Source organism: Neolamprologus brichardi, chromosome 13 (assembly GCF_056152115.1).
Source record: "Neolamprologus brichardi isolate AB-2024 chromosome 13, ASM5615211v1, whole genome shotgun sequence".
Classification (NCBI taxonomy): Eukaryota; Metazoa; Chordata; class Actinopteri; order Cichliformes; family Cichlidae; genus Neolamprologus; species Neolamprologus brichardi.
In genome coordinates this window covers 15,073,473-15,088,204 of record NC_142116.1, presented here as the reverse complement: position 1 = coordinate 15,088,204, position 14,732 = coordinate 15,073,473, and the positions used below count along the sequence as shown (strand labels likewise).

Below are 14,732 nucleotides of genomic sequence, written 5' to 3'. Positions count from 1 at the left end.
TTCTCTTCTGTTACACATGACATGTAAAAGACTGAAGAGCATGAAGAGGGTAAATTAAACCCCAGAAACACTGGCAGCTTCTCTAGTTATTATTTTTAACATGGCTCAAAGCTGCAGTACCAACCTTTACCCTCACTCTTATATCCGAGTGTGACTGTGTGAGAAACTGCTCCGAACAATACACGGTGACTCTGTTTGTGTATTGTACAAAAAGCTCACTATGGGGTCAAGCTCTTGTAAATGGGTGTTGTTGATGTCTGTCTTGTGCCTGCCATTCTGCATTAGCCGATGAAACGCTGTTGAGCCTATGGGCTAGCGAAGCTTTGGTCTTGTTCAGATGAGCGGAAGGTGATTGGACGGGCAGCACTTGTGTTTGAGGTGAATCATAACACAACTGAAACGCTGGCTAAGATATGCACAGATTTACATGTTTGTGGATATCTTCTGTTCCATAAGACATATTTGACAAGCGTTAAAATGAGTTTGGTGTAAGTAAAGTGAGTTTTGGTTTTGTGGATTATGAATAACGAGTGGCTCATAGATGCAGAGTGATTGAAAAGGATGTGTGCCTTTTCTTGTTGGGTTTTAGTACCTTGGGAGTCAAGGATGGGATTGTTTCCTGAATATCAGTGATGCCTGTCTGTTTGTCTTTGTCTCTCACTGTCTTTCTTGGAAAAACAGAAAGCTATGGTTATTTACTGATATGTGGTTTGAAGTAATATTTGAGCACTTTAAACATGCACGCACGTACCCATTAGAGGGATGAGGGCTTCCAGGCTTCCAGACTACTCATCCTATCAATAATCTCCATGTTGAATGAGCAGCTGTGCTGCTGTGACTGAAATAGTCCAGCCAGTTCTTGTAAGTGTTCCTAGTCTGATATCTGCTCCTTCTGTATGGGGACTGCTGTAATTAAGGCTAGTTTGGGAGACTGGGTGCCTCTGGGTGGCTGGAAGTAGGTCACTGGCACAGACTACTGAGATTCAACCGCATTGCAAATGATGTGTGCGATGCAAATTTGTTATTTTTGTAGCTCTTTCTGTAATCCTTGTCTACCTGAAAATCTGCTTTATGCCAGGCTGTGACCCCCCCCCCCCCCCTTCCTTTTTCTGTAGATATTATTGATATTAATAGTAGATTGGATCAAAGACCACTAACTCATTATCTCCTGTCAGCCTGCATGGTGGCTACATCCTTATTGAGCTTATATCGACAGACACAGTGTTTGTTGTTGTCGTTTTCCACTGCCCTTCTCAGATTTGTTCTAATTTTTGTTTCCAAGTGGCTGCACGCGTGCTTCCCATGTGAGGGGCTTTAGGGCAATGACGCAAACGAGAGAGAAAAAGAGAGGCGGAACAAGGCAGAGACGGGAAGAGATAAGAGACTGAGATAAAGCACTGCCTCTGTAATTCATCACTCATCTAGAATATTACAGATTTTCTGTCTTGACCAATGCATCAGATGTTAAAGCACGTGCATGGATGGATGTGTATCGGAGGTTGTAACTTTTTCTTTTTTGGGGTGGGGGGGCTTGTTTTTATTCTTGTGTAGTGCGGTAGATCTTCTGGTTATTGTGTCAGTGTGTTTCCACTCTAATTGACTTTGTTACCATGGGGGAACCTCTCAGGCCAACATGGCAGCTGATGGCCTGCTATTCTGAGGCACTTGGATCAGGAAGATTTTTGTCCCATAACAAATTCAGGCTATAAAATCTGCATACACACATTCCTTTAAAATGTCAATCTCAAAATAGTTGCATTAATGTATAAGCGCGAGCGTATATATCGTACAAGTGAACACCATACACTCAGTCTGTAGGAACTATATTTGTGCCTGTTAATATGCTGAAAACTGTGTTTTCATATTAGTACAGAAATAGATCACACAGATTAGGTACAAAGCCATGAGAGGGATGCTAAAGGTTTTTGCACAGTGAATTTGAAATCAGTCAACATGTAATGGAAGTGCAGACTTTCAGCTTTAACGCAAAGATGTTTAACAAAAATTTCCTACTAACCCTTTAATTTTCATACATAGTTGCTCACAAGTATTTGGACAAACTAACGTAATTTTAAATATAAGGACTGTTTTTGATAGTTGGATGAAAATCCTTTGCAGTCAGTCACTAATGATCACCAAACGCTGTTTCCTCCCATGAGATCCTCTGTGAGGGCCCGTCACTGCAGCCACATTCAGATGCTGCTTGTTTGTGGGTCGATCTGCATTCAGTTGCCTTCAGTACCTGAAAACCATGCTCTGTTGAGTTGAGATCACGCGACTGACTTGGGCATTGAAGAATATCCAATTTCTTTGCCTTGAGAAACTCTTAGGTTGCTTTTGCAGTGTGCTTCGGGTCATTATCCATTCCCACTGCAAAGTGCTGTTAATTCAGTTTTGCAGGATTTGGCGAAATGAGCAGAAATGAGCACACAGAGTATCGCCTTGTGCACTTGTTCAGAATTCATCCTGCTACTTCTATCAGCTGTCACATCATCAATAAACACCGGTGACCCAACAGTGACCTCCTTCCACTAGCAGCCATACATGTTCACGGCATAACACCGCCTCCACCATGTTAGACAGGTCATGTGGTATGACCTGCCTAAGTCTAATCTGACCTTCTTGTTCTTGAGTGTAGCCAGTGGTTTGCACCTTGTAGATCCTCTACATTTGCATTCATGAAGGCGTCTCTTCATTGTAGACTTTGACAGTTATACATCTGCCTTCTCAGGAGTGTTCTTGATTTGGTTAGTTGCTGAGAAGTTGTTCTTCTTAATAATGGAAATAATTCTTTTAGCATGCTGTTTAGTTGTCTTCTGTGGTCTTTCGGGCCTTTTGGTGCTGCTCAGCTGGCCAGTGCATCTCTTTTGGGCCTGATAATTAAAACAGTGAAAAGCTATAAAATGAAATTCAGATATGTCTTTATTACTGTCATCTGTCATGAAACGCCAAAGAAGCTCGCTTACTTAATAGGGATGAAATATAATTACATTTTTTTGCTATTGTCAATAAATGTCATTAACATGATGATGAAAAGGACATTTTTGAAACTGTCTTGGATTGCTTATTTTGTACTGTTGAGAACATTTAGAGCAGTGGGAGGAGTGTGGGCTTGCCTCTGAATAAACTACAGTGCCCATCTACATTGTAAAGAGGGAAAATGTCACAGAGTGTGCCTTACTGATGTGGTTTTAATAGTTTCCGGACAACAACGGAGCTCTGTGGCACTGGGCAATAATCTGTGCTAGTCTTCAGACCACACTTGTTTGGGGGAAAAAGTGTTGTTTAGGTTTAAGAAAACCTGAGACTTTTTCTTGCATTATTCGTGTGTGGGCGTGGGTGTGTTTTTTGGATGTTATGAGAGGAAGAAAAGAAAAAGTGAGGCAGGTGAGCAAGTAGAGACAGGGACCCAAAGAAAGAATTAGAGTGAGAGTGAGTACCTGCATGTTGTTGAACCAGACTGTGGCTCAGAGGTCCCACAGAGTCAGGCCTGCTCACACTGGTGTAATAGCTGTGTTTGATGACCTAGAAACATAGACTATCCCGGCACTTATGTAAGACCTAAAAGGCCACTGAAAGAAGTCGAACAAACACGCTCATGTAGACACACACACCACAGTACAGAATCTATTCTCTTCGTTTAATTTGACACATTCAATAACGACATATTTTTCCTCGTTTTTAGAAAAGACCGTGGATCAAAGCGTCGCTCAGTTTTCACTGAGTCGAAGCCAGCAAATGGCAAAAATCTGTGCTCTGCCTCAGGTGTGAAATCCCAGTCGTGTTGGCGTTGAAATTTAACACTCAAACACAACCTCAGCAGAGCTCTGCTGAGAATCGGCAGAATGTAGACGATTCAACAGCACCTCTAAGTGGCTGCAGAAGCTCGACTGACATAAACAGCCGTGCCAAGACTGAGTTTTAAATGATTCTGCTTTCTGACTCATCACTCAGATGTTGCACAGGGGGGCTCAGGGAAATTAGATTTTCCTTTATCCTCCTGTGGCTGGATAGAAACTTTCTCCCTCTGCAGTAGAGGAACCTTCTTCTACATTTTGTTTTCTACAGTTATGTGACTAAGGCATCAGCATCATTTCTGCATCTTTTTTGCATGCTAAGATGATTACATTAGGCAGCAGATGTCTGACTGGCTCTGAGCCTGTGTACTGCCTCTCTGCAGTGGCTGGCTGTGCGTGTGATGCTGCTGACTGGCTGTTTGGACAACCGATTGGCCGGCTTGCTGGACTGCAGCGTGTTGGTGGAGATGTAATTCTCTACCCTGTCTGCGTAGGGCAGGGTTTAGCACAATGTTGTCGCTGCGCCATGTTGCTTCACACAGTCCAGTTGTCCTGTCATCCTCAGGTTCTCTTATGGTTTCGTAGATGCGTGTAATTTATTGTGGCTGAGTTCCCTTCACTTAACTCCTCTAATCAGTGCTTAATAAGTGCTTTCCCAGCAGAGCCCGAGCTGACACTAAGTGCTCATTGATTGTAATTTCATTTGACATGTTTGTGGGTGCATTAAATGTTCCTGTCTGTCTCTACAGCTCTTCAGGGAAGTCAGAATAATGAAGATTTTGAATCATCCAAATATAGGTAAGCCCAAACAGCAACCTACAAGACCCTCAGTGAGTTTGGATTAGTATTTCCCCGTGAAAGCACACTGTGTAACAAGTGATCCCCATTAAGTCACTGCCTTATCCATGAAAACATCTCACACTTTGATAAGATTGTACTTTCCTTCTGCAAATTATTCTTTTACTTAGAATACTGTCCAAAAACTCATGATCCACACCTCATTTTTTTTTCTTTTCTTCTTAGCTGGTCTTGAGCAATAGTTTTCTAGGCTTTCTTAAGGTCTTTTAAAGTTTTTCTTGGAACATTGGATACAGGGAAATCTCCTCCATGCCATCCAATATCACCTGGAAAGTGTCTGATTGAAGCAAAGGTTTTCATTCGTCAGCATGGCAGTGATCCCCAAAACACTGCCAAATACAGTAAAAGCATACCTGGAATAGAAAAACACACAAAGGAACACTATCAGTCATGTTGGCCTCCCCAGAGTCTGGGTGAAAAAGCAGAGTGGGATCAACTTGAGAGTAAACAGAATAAGAGGCAGCCAACATCCAAAGAAGAACTTTAAATGTCCATCAAGATGTCTTGAGAACTATTCCTGACAACTACTTAAACTACAGTTCAGGCTGTGTTAAAGAATGAAGGTAGTCATACCAAATATTGACTTTTAGGCTCCTTAGAGTTGCAGAAACTCTGTTTTGTCTTATCTACTGTATGTTTGAACTTGTTTAAATAAATCGCAGAACCTGCTTCCCATTTTCCTAGAAAAATATAAAGAAATGATCACATCTTGATCTGACTGTACAAAAGTACAAGCATAGTTAGCAAATGGTTTAATGCCACTTTGTACCATGCTGGCACCATTCAGACTCTGTTAAGAGTTTTATTGCATTAGGATAGACCAGACCAGCAAGCTCAGCTTACACCAAATCACAACCTTCAATTAGCTTTTGATTTACTTCATCTCAGCCTCCTTTCCCCACTTTCTCCTGCAGTGAAATTGTTTGAGGTGATTGAAACAGAGAAGACTCTTTATTTGGTGATGGAGTATGCCAGTGGTGGTAAGTGAAGCATTAATTCATGTCCACCAAACAGGTGACATTTTGTTAATTTTTTCGAGTGTCACTCTGTTGTGTTAGTCTAACTCTAATATTCGTTGCAAAAATGCTTATTTATAAATCTGTCACTCCAGCTAGTCACCATTTCAAATTAAATATTAAACATGTTATTTGTTGGGTTACCTCAAAGCAAGCATTAGTACATGGTTATTATGATGTGATTTTTATCAATATACTTATTGATAATTATATATTTCTTCTTTCTACAGGTGAAGTGTTTGACTATCTAGTGGCTCACGGCAGAATGAAGGAGAAGGAGGCCAGAGCCAAGTTCAGACAGGTGAGTCATCAGTATCGCAGCGCTCACGCCTCTGTCGTCATTCCCTTACTGTTTTTTGAGAGAAGACTGCATGCACCAAGATCAAGCTTTATCACTGACTGCAGAGGAAAGAGGGAACAACTTCCTTTTAGATGCTGCTCTGACATCTAGTGGTGCTGCAGGAGCAATAAGGCATCTACAGTAGTTTGTGGATTACTAGTTTCCTTCCATGCTTGGCCTGAAAGTGAACAGAATTCAATTTTATTTTAATTTTTTTCCTTCGGTGTAACGTCGACAGGGTCAAAGTCCAGATGTGTTCATGTATGTCTGAGTGCATGCAGGTTTGTGGCCTCTTTTAGATAATAGCAGGTTTTCTGTTTGATTGATGTCGTTTCTGTGCTAGCGTGTCTAAATCTGTAAGCCTTAGACATGCTAGCCTGCGTGTAGCCTGTAAGCCTGTGTCGTCACACAGTAACAGCGGTCTCTGCATGAGAGACATTAGGATTTTCAAAAACTTCACAAATACAAGTCATAAACCTGAAGTAAAGCTCAAAACAGCCCAGCGATACTAAAGTTAGAAAAAAGCGCCAAATTAAAGATCATGTGCAAATACTAATAAAATGTTTCGCTTGCATGAAAGCTCTCTTTGTTTGTTTGTCTCACGGTTTGAGATAAACAATGTCACTGCAAAAATCTTATACAATATCCAGTCTTCTATTTTTCTTAACTGCTAATTCAAATATTAATTTCACTGGAGTGTCTGAAGCCTTTTCCAGCTGGCATAGCATGAGAGGCGAGGTGCACCTGATCAGGTAGCTAGTCTTTTGCAGTTATATTCACATCTGTGGCTAATTTAGGGGGTTTCCACACCTGTGGAAATCGAACTCTGATTCTGGTTAATTTTCCCCTTTTGTGCGGTTAGTTTGTGCAGGTGTGATCAGACAAAACAACCGCACCGTGACAACTGGGGGGAGGTAGTCTGGAACGGTTCCAAACAAATTCCAGAACGGTTCATTTATGGTGTGAACGTAATCCGACCCCGATCTGAACCAACTACCCTGGTGTATGTTACAAGTTTAAGTTAAAAAAAAATCCCGTAGAAACTTATTTTTGTTTTGTTTTTTATTCTAACTGCAGGAAGATACTATAAATGTGCAAAGGTCTGCAAAGGGCTAGCAACTAACTGAAATGAACGTAAATTCAGTTTTCTCACCCAACACCTTCTTCCTTTGTTGCTCCCGCCCCAGCCAATGAGTGCGCTGAATGTTCTCACGTGGTTAGTTGTGATGCGTTTTGGTTCACTTGGATTTCACTTGGATTTTTGTCTGTGTGAAACCAAACCAAACCCTGGGATGAAGCTGCTAGTTTACAAACTCATCAACTGATTCGGAGTAAACAAGCTATCGGTGTGAAAGCGCCCTTAGAATCACCAGCTAGTCCAACGAAAACAGTTTGTGAACAAACACCGGTAGATTAATCAATAAAGAAAAGGCTGCAGTTTGTGTGCATTTCTATGTAATGTACATGATATTGTATATGTATTTAATTACTGTCATGATGCCTGTTTTGTTTGTTTTAATATTTCAGATTGTGTCTGCAGTGCAGTACTGTCACCAGAGGAGGATAGTACACAGAGATCTAAAGGTGAAAGATTGTGAGACAATTTCTCCTCACGATTATCCACATCAGTCACTTCCTGTCGGTGTTGACAGTCCACGGTGTGCTTCGCCTCTTTTTCTCTTCACTGCAGGCAGAGAACCTGTTGTTAGATGCAGATATGAACATCAAGATAGCTGATTTCGGCTTCAGCAATGAGTTCACTGTGGGCAGCAAACTGGATACTTTCTGTGGCTCTCCGCCATACGCTGCTCCCGAACTCTTCCAGGGGAAGAAGTACGATGGTCCAGAGGTGGATGTCTGGAGTCTAGGGGTTATCCTCTACACACTGGTCAGCGGCTCACTGCCCTTCGATGGGCAGAACCTAAAGGTGGGCAGCTGTTTGGTTTGTTTGTTTGCTTTAAGTAGTTCATATTGACTCAGGAACTACTTGGAAATTTTAATGTTGCAACTGGTGATAAGCTTGGAAAAGTTTTTTCTTTGTGAGCACTTTCCACCTCTGGCTGTCCATATGTCAATAAAGTGCTCTGTGTGTTTCAGATAAAATGCTTATGTAATCATCTGATGTTAAGATCATATTGCACTTGGGTCTTGCAGATATTCTCAGTTGTGTGCATTCAGACAATAGAAAACACTGATACAGTGTACATAAGGGGAGGAGTTATTTTTCTACCAGGTTTCGTCATGGTTAGTACAACTGTGGTGTTGCTCTCGAGTTGAGTTACAAATTCCTTTATTAATTGTCCACATCACAGCTGAGAGTGAGGAAAAGCTTTTTGAGAGACAAGTCGTATAGAAAGAAGAAAAAACAGAAACCTACAGTAAAACTACAAATGTCTGTGAAGGTTCTCAGTCATCCAGGTCAAAGGAGCTTGCAAAGAAAAGCATCTGGACTTCTTTAAGTTGCTTGAAGACATTTCACCTCTCATCCGAGAAGCTTCTTCCGTTCTAAGGTCAAATGGTGGGGAGTCCCAGATTTAAACCTAGTGGGAGTATCCCCCCAAAGAGGGACAAAAGGACCCCCCTGATGGTCCTCTCATCGCCTGAGCCAAGGTGTGAAAATGGGTGTGGGTCCCAATCAGCCAGGGTTCAATTTTTCCTCTGAACTTATGTGCATTTTATTAAAAATATTTTTTGTCCAAATAATTATAGCTGAACCGTAACAGTTTCAGTAATTAGATCTTTTATTTATCAGTTTGAATAATTCTGTTTGAGTATGAAATAGCTTGAACTCCAAAAAGCCTGATTAAATGAAGTTGGGCCAAAAGGAAATCTGAGCCATTCTGACAGACTTATGATGTTCACATGCTCAAGAGGTGGTTACTTCAACCATAAAAAATTAAAGGTGGAATTTACTGTGTATTGTGTGTAATGAGACATGTGCATGAATTCATGTTCCTTTAATAAAGCAACAGTTTGGACTAAATTTAGTCAGATTCACTAATGTTCACAGCAGGGCTGAATGACCTGCAGTGTTATAGGCGCATTGATCAATATCTTTACAGCCACAAGTACAGCGTGTGAACACAGCACAAAATGGAGCCATAGGAGAATAAATATTTGACTGGCATTCACCACTTGACTCTAAATAGCTACTGAGTGCACACTTGATGAGTAAATAAGCAATATTATAGAGCGATTGTGTTGTTCACGCTGGGGTCTGCTCCTTTCAAATGGCTTACATGGGGAAAAATGATGCTGTTCCTTTTATTGTTAAACTTTGTTGCTAAATTCTCCTCCTGTCTGTCTGCGACTTTGGTGTGCAGGAGCTGAGAGAGAGAGTCCTGCGAGGAAAGTACCGTATTCCCTTCTACATGTCCACAGACTGTGAAAACCTGCTAAAGAAACTGCTCGTGCTCAATCCCGTGAAACGAGGCAGTTTGGAGGTAATACCTGTGTTTGCATTGATGCAGCTTAACAGTTATTTCCTCTCCAGCAAGTAGTCAAAAAGACAGTCGTAACCATGTGGAGGAATATTGTTTTTATGTCATGGAAGCAGGTAATTGCCACTGTTGGTTGGTGGAAAACAAAAGAGTGGTTTTAATTTTATAGCCTCTCAGAGGAATGATATTCTTCAAAGAGTGGACTTAAAATTTGATTTCACTAAAGCCTTCATCGACAGAAAAACTAAATGGAATGGAAATAATCCTTAATTTTGTGTGCAAAATCCTTATACGATGTGCATTCTTTATTATGAGCAGTGTTGGGCAAGTTACTTTGAAAAAGTAATTAATTATAGTTACTAGTTACTACTTCAAAAAAGTAACTGAGTTAGTAACTGAGTTACAATATTCTAAAAGTGATTAATTACTTGAAAAGTAACTATTGCGTTACTTTAAAAAAATGTTTAACCCTCTGGGGTCAAGGGTATAGTTGACCATTTTTAACTACTTTTGATTTTTTCCTCCACATTTCACCTTTAAAAACTATTTACTTTGTCTTGTTTGGTATCATTCTTTTCAGCACAACCTCACGTGTCTGAATTTACAGTTATGTTTTCATTTTGACAAACTGTATTAACACAACTGATCTAAAATCAGACAAAAAACATAAAATCTGAGTAGAAAGTTATATTTTTTACTGTAACACCCACAAACATGTTTAATGAATCATATTTCATAACTTTAAATGCAAATATAAATTGTCAATTTTAAAATCATATGCACAAGTTTTTTACCTTGATTTTTTTTAAATAACCATTTCAAACTATTTACAGAACAATCAGCTGTTCTGCATTCAGTAAGATGCCACACAAATTATTTGTGCCACTCCAAAACAATAATTTCTGTCCACTATAAGGAGAACATGACAGCCTGATACCTGCAGGTCTGACAGCAGCAGGTGTATCACTCCTGTTCCTACCTGGAGACAGCAGTCGCCTCATTGTTCTGACACACAACACAAAACTATCCACAACACTACACACTAACTACACAAGACAACACATTAACTACACACTCCAAACACGCTAAACGTCACAAATCTCTCACATCTCAAAACTCGCGCTCTCTCTTTTTCTGCTCTCTCTCTCTCGCCGTCACTCCTAAAACTTCCCCTGTTTTTTTTTGTTTTGTTTTTTTTGCTCATAAGCAGAGAGTGCTTGCTGCGCTGTCCTTAGACAGTAAACATGACTAAGCTATTGAGGAAAAAAACAGTCATTTTTATCATGACTCTGGTTTTACGTGGCCTATCAACACAATTTAAAAACTGGTATATTTCACCTTGTTGCTTTGTCTTTAAGTGGTCATGTGATTGGCTTACCACGACTACTTTATTCTTCTCAGTCAAACAGCAGCTCTCATGCGATTGTTTTGCCCCCTGAGCTCCAGGTGTTGTGCTAGACAGTGATTGTGATTACCGTCCGCAGGAGCACGCGCAGCTGCTTAAAGCTGTAGCGTCCAGATTACTTACGTAGTCAGCTACTTCCGTGCAACTGATATAAGATGCGGTAAGCTGAACACAGCTTCAACGGTCTGTTTGTTGAAAAATAGTAACGGACCGCGTTTCCTTGTCAGTAACTGCAATGGCGTTGTAACGATAGGAAAGTAATTAGATAGATTACTCGTTACTGAAAAAAGTAACGCCATTACTTGTAATGCCGTTATTCCCATCACTGATTATGAGTTTTTCTCCTTTGCAAATAGTGTTTGGACACTCATTGTTTACAGGTCAATATCATCCCTGCACTCAGACCCAGGCTCAATAGTAAAGATTTCTCCAGTAATAATAACAATTGATTGCCATGTTGTCAGACTTTTGTCAAATTCCTGTTGCGTGTTGCATAACTGATTAATTACGAGCCGTTAAAGAAGACATACATGATTTTTAATTGCCTTCTTTCTTTGTCAGCAAATCATGAAAGACCACTGGATGAATGTAGGTCACGAGGAGGAGGAGCTTAAACCTTACATCGAGCCTGAGGCGGACTTCAGTGATTCATCTAGAATAGGTGTGTGTTTGTGTTGATCTCATTCTTTGTCATTTAAATTTCTGGGATTCTCGCCTCTAATGTTAACTGACTCCATCACTCAGAGCTCATGGTGACGATGGGTTTCCCTAAAGATGAGATCACCGATTCCCTGCAGAATCAAAAATATGACGAAGTCATGGCCACTTACCTGCTCCTGGGAAGAAAAGCCCCGGAGGTGAGTTTGTTTGACTTGCGTCTCATTGATCGCCTACATCACCTCTGCAGTGAGTCATGTGACCACATCCGCCTTCACGTTGCAGTTCGAAGGGAGCGAGCCTCTGGCTAACAGCATCCTGGGTCAGCGACAGCGGCCGACCAGTGACATCAACAACAGCTCCAGCATTTCTCCCGCCCATCCCAAGGTCACGCGCAGCATCTCGACCAATCAGAAGCAGCGCCGCTACAGTGATCATGGTGGGGATGATGATGATGGTGGTGGTGGTGGTGGTGTCGTAGAGAAGCCAAGTAAAGTAACCTCATCCTTCCCGGCTCTGAGAGTGCTGCGTGTTGTGTAGAGGGAAGTTACTCTCAGTCACTGATGATTGGCCGAATGAGTGTACACTGCTGAATAGACCTCAATAAGCTTTACAACAGAAACATTTTCCCACTGTTGACACTAATTTAGGAACTTTCCATTCCTTGAGCTCTCAGATTTATTTATGATGGGGGAAAAAAAGTCTTTAAAACCTCGACAGACTAACTTGTTTGCTTAGTGTGGTCTAATTTTCCTAAACAGTGAACCAACACTTAAATTTCAAAATCAGTGACTCAGCCTGCACACTGCACTGGTTGTGTAGCAGCTTCCTCCTAAGTCTTGTGGGGCCATTGTGTTTGGCGCCATCTTCTGGCTTGCTGCTTTCCTGCAGCTCCCTCAGGAGCAGCACCTCAAAGCATGTGGAGGGAACAGCTCTGCTTGATATGTGCTCACCTTGGCTTCTGTATCTGTATAACTCGAGAAACAAAGTGTCGATGCTGCCTCTGACAGATTCGATGATGTATAAATCCTGGCTTTGATTGGCTTTGCTTGATACTGTCCTCGTCTGTTCTTTTTCTCCTGAAAGCTTAAATGTTGGAGGTGTAGAAATAACGACGCGCTTGGTTAAACATAAGTAAGTCCAATCCCGTGTGTTTGTGTGTGCGTCTCTCCTAGTGGGTCCATCTGTGCCGCCGGCGGTATCGTATACAAAGCGTGGCCAGGCTTTGAGTGTGGAAAGTGACCACAGGGAGGAGTGGGACGGAGCGCGCCGGCTAGAGCTCAGCACTTCAAAAGGAGACGTTCCGGCCTCACCCCTGGGGGTGCAGGAGAGGAAGAAAACCACAAGTGCTGTGGGGGTGAGGAAGTGGGCACTGTACACTGCGTACTCCTGAATAAACAACTTTTGACAGAGCCGTGTTTAATACTCAACAGAACGTTTTGTCCTTTTTATATAATTCACAGTAATTTTTTTTTTGTTGTCTCTCTGCACAAACAGACCAACGGGTCTATGACTCGCAGGAACACATATGTGTGTGAGCGATCCTCCACTGACCGCTATTCAGCTATTCCCAATGGCAAAGACAGCAGGTACGTGCTAACATTTAGATCAATCTACAGATCAGTTGTCACACCTGTAGTACTTTTGCTCTGTTTTGTGTTGGTTTCTTCACATACACTTAAAGATACAAGTGAACTAAAATGCGTCACTAGAAACCACATGAGAACGCTGAGCTTGCTTATTGGTTAGAAGTGCCTGGGGCACAGCAACAAAACTAATAACAGGATGGAAGAGTTGTGATCTGGGCTGGCAAGCAGTGGGTTCGTTTTATGCTTAGTTGCTACATTTTGTGCACTCTGCATGTCTATGGTACTCTGCTGCATCCCAGAATGCAAGGCTTACCTGGCTACAGGAAGGCATGTAGCCCAAAGTTGCAGTGCACACCTGGTAGCTAGCTCAGCTTAAAGGTTTTCTTTCTCTATTTATCCATCCATCTGACACACACTGCACATGACCCCTACAGCACCTCCTGTGGGTCTACAATAGGGGTGGGCAACTCCAGGCCTCGAGGGCCAGTGTCCCTGCAGGTTTTAGATGTGTCCTTGAACCAACACAGCTGATTTAAATGGCTAAATTAGCTCCTCAGCATGTCCTGAAGTTGTTGTGTTGACCCAAGGTGAGATCTAAAGCCTGCAGGACACCAGCCCTCGAGGCCTGGAATTGCCCACCCCTGGTCTACAAGAAGGCACGCCAATGTCTTCTCTTTGGGTGTCAACTGACTGGGCTCCATGGGCTAGGGCTAAGGCTCGGCCACCAGCCGCCCTCCCTCAACAAGGAGCAAAACAAACCAGAGTTTGATTTTAAGCGGGGCAGGTGTGAAAACACTGTGATGCATGTTTTTCCATGCTTATGAGCATCACTATGCCTGAGAAACTTGTGGTTTCACATTTGTGAATATGCTGTATAAATAATGTGAATTGAACATTTTATCTTTATCTGTACTCTGCTTCGGTCTCCAGTTTAACCGAGGTGTCAGGGAGTACCCCGTCGACTGCAATGAGCTCCACACGACCTCGTCACACCAAGTCTATGTCATCATCAGGGCATCCTTCAAAGAGCACACTGCCCCCCATCGATGACAACACAGAGCTTAAAGCCAGGTGAGCAGCCGAGTAGGTGATGGAGATTACAATGGTGTATTTTTTTAAGTTAAATGTCAAGATGATGATTTAAAATCTCAGATTTATTTTGAAATTTTACAATTAAAAAGGAAGAAAATAAATCTCCATAGTAGGGCTGCAAAGATTCAAGTAACTTAAAAACTCAATTATAAAAGAAATTTTCAGTGCTTTGTTTAATCCATGACTGTATGGTGCTCAGTCGTCACCATCTAACCAGTTTAATGTGGGGCCGGAATCGGTCTGCACACACAGCTGTTATCGTGTTATGGTGAGCTCAGGTGGAGTGAAATAAAACGTTTTTCTAGCATCCAAAACGACACCGCTCGTTCTTATAATCAACTTTAAAACCTTTACTGGGAAAAAGCTGATAGCACTCGTTAACCAAACTACGTGTTCATCAAGCGCCATTGTGAAGAAAAGAGAACTTTGCTCCCATCCACCACCGTTTGTTTTACACAGCATGAATTCTACAGTAAAGCTACAGAGGTTAAAATAAAAGCACATGTGTAGAAAGTGAGATGAACAGATGAACTTTTAA

General features: G+C 41.7%; 1 protein-coding gene across 4 annotated transcripts in view; it reads left to right on the top strand.

The window, feature by feature from the left end:
* Window positions 1–14,732, top strand: part of mark1 (MAP/microtubule affinity-regulating kinase 1) — a 35,914-nt gene that overhangs the window by 15,855 nt on the left and 5,327 nt on the right. For 2 of the 4 annotated variants that reach the window (XM_087850221.1, XM_006783849.3), the window contains exons 4-15: window positions 4,547–4,595; window positions 5,570–5,635; window positions 5,902–5,972; window positions 7,539–7,595; window positions 7,702–7,938; window positions 9,335–9,454; window positions 11,418–11,517; window positions 11,601–11,713; window positions 11,799–11,952; window positions 12,689–12,870; window positions 13,011–13,102; window positions 14,033–14,173. In XM_087850221.1, coding sequence (XP_087706347.1) covers window positions 4,547–4,595; window positions 5,570–5,635; window positions 5,902–5,972; window positions 7,539–7,595; window positions 7,702–7,938; window positions 9,335–9,454; window positions 11,418–11,517; window positions 11,601–11,713; window positions 11,799–11,952; window positions 12,689–12,870; window positions 13,011–13,102; window positions 14,033–14,173 — 1,382 coding nt within the window. Of the gene's footprint in view, window positions 1–4,546; window positions 4,596–5,569; window positions 5,636–5,901; window positions 5,973–7,538; window positions 7,596–7,701; window positions 7,939–9,334; window positions 9,455–11,417; window positions 11,518–11,600; window positions 11,714–11,798; window positions 12,004–12,688; window positions 12,871–13,010; window positions 13,103–14,032; window positions 14,174–14,732 lie in introns of all 4 variants that reach the window. The other 2 variants (XM_006783848.3, XM_087850220.1) reach the window with 1 other exon arrangement.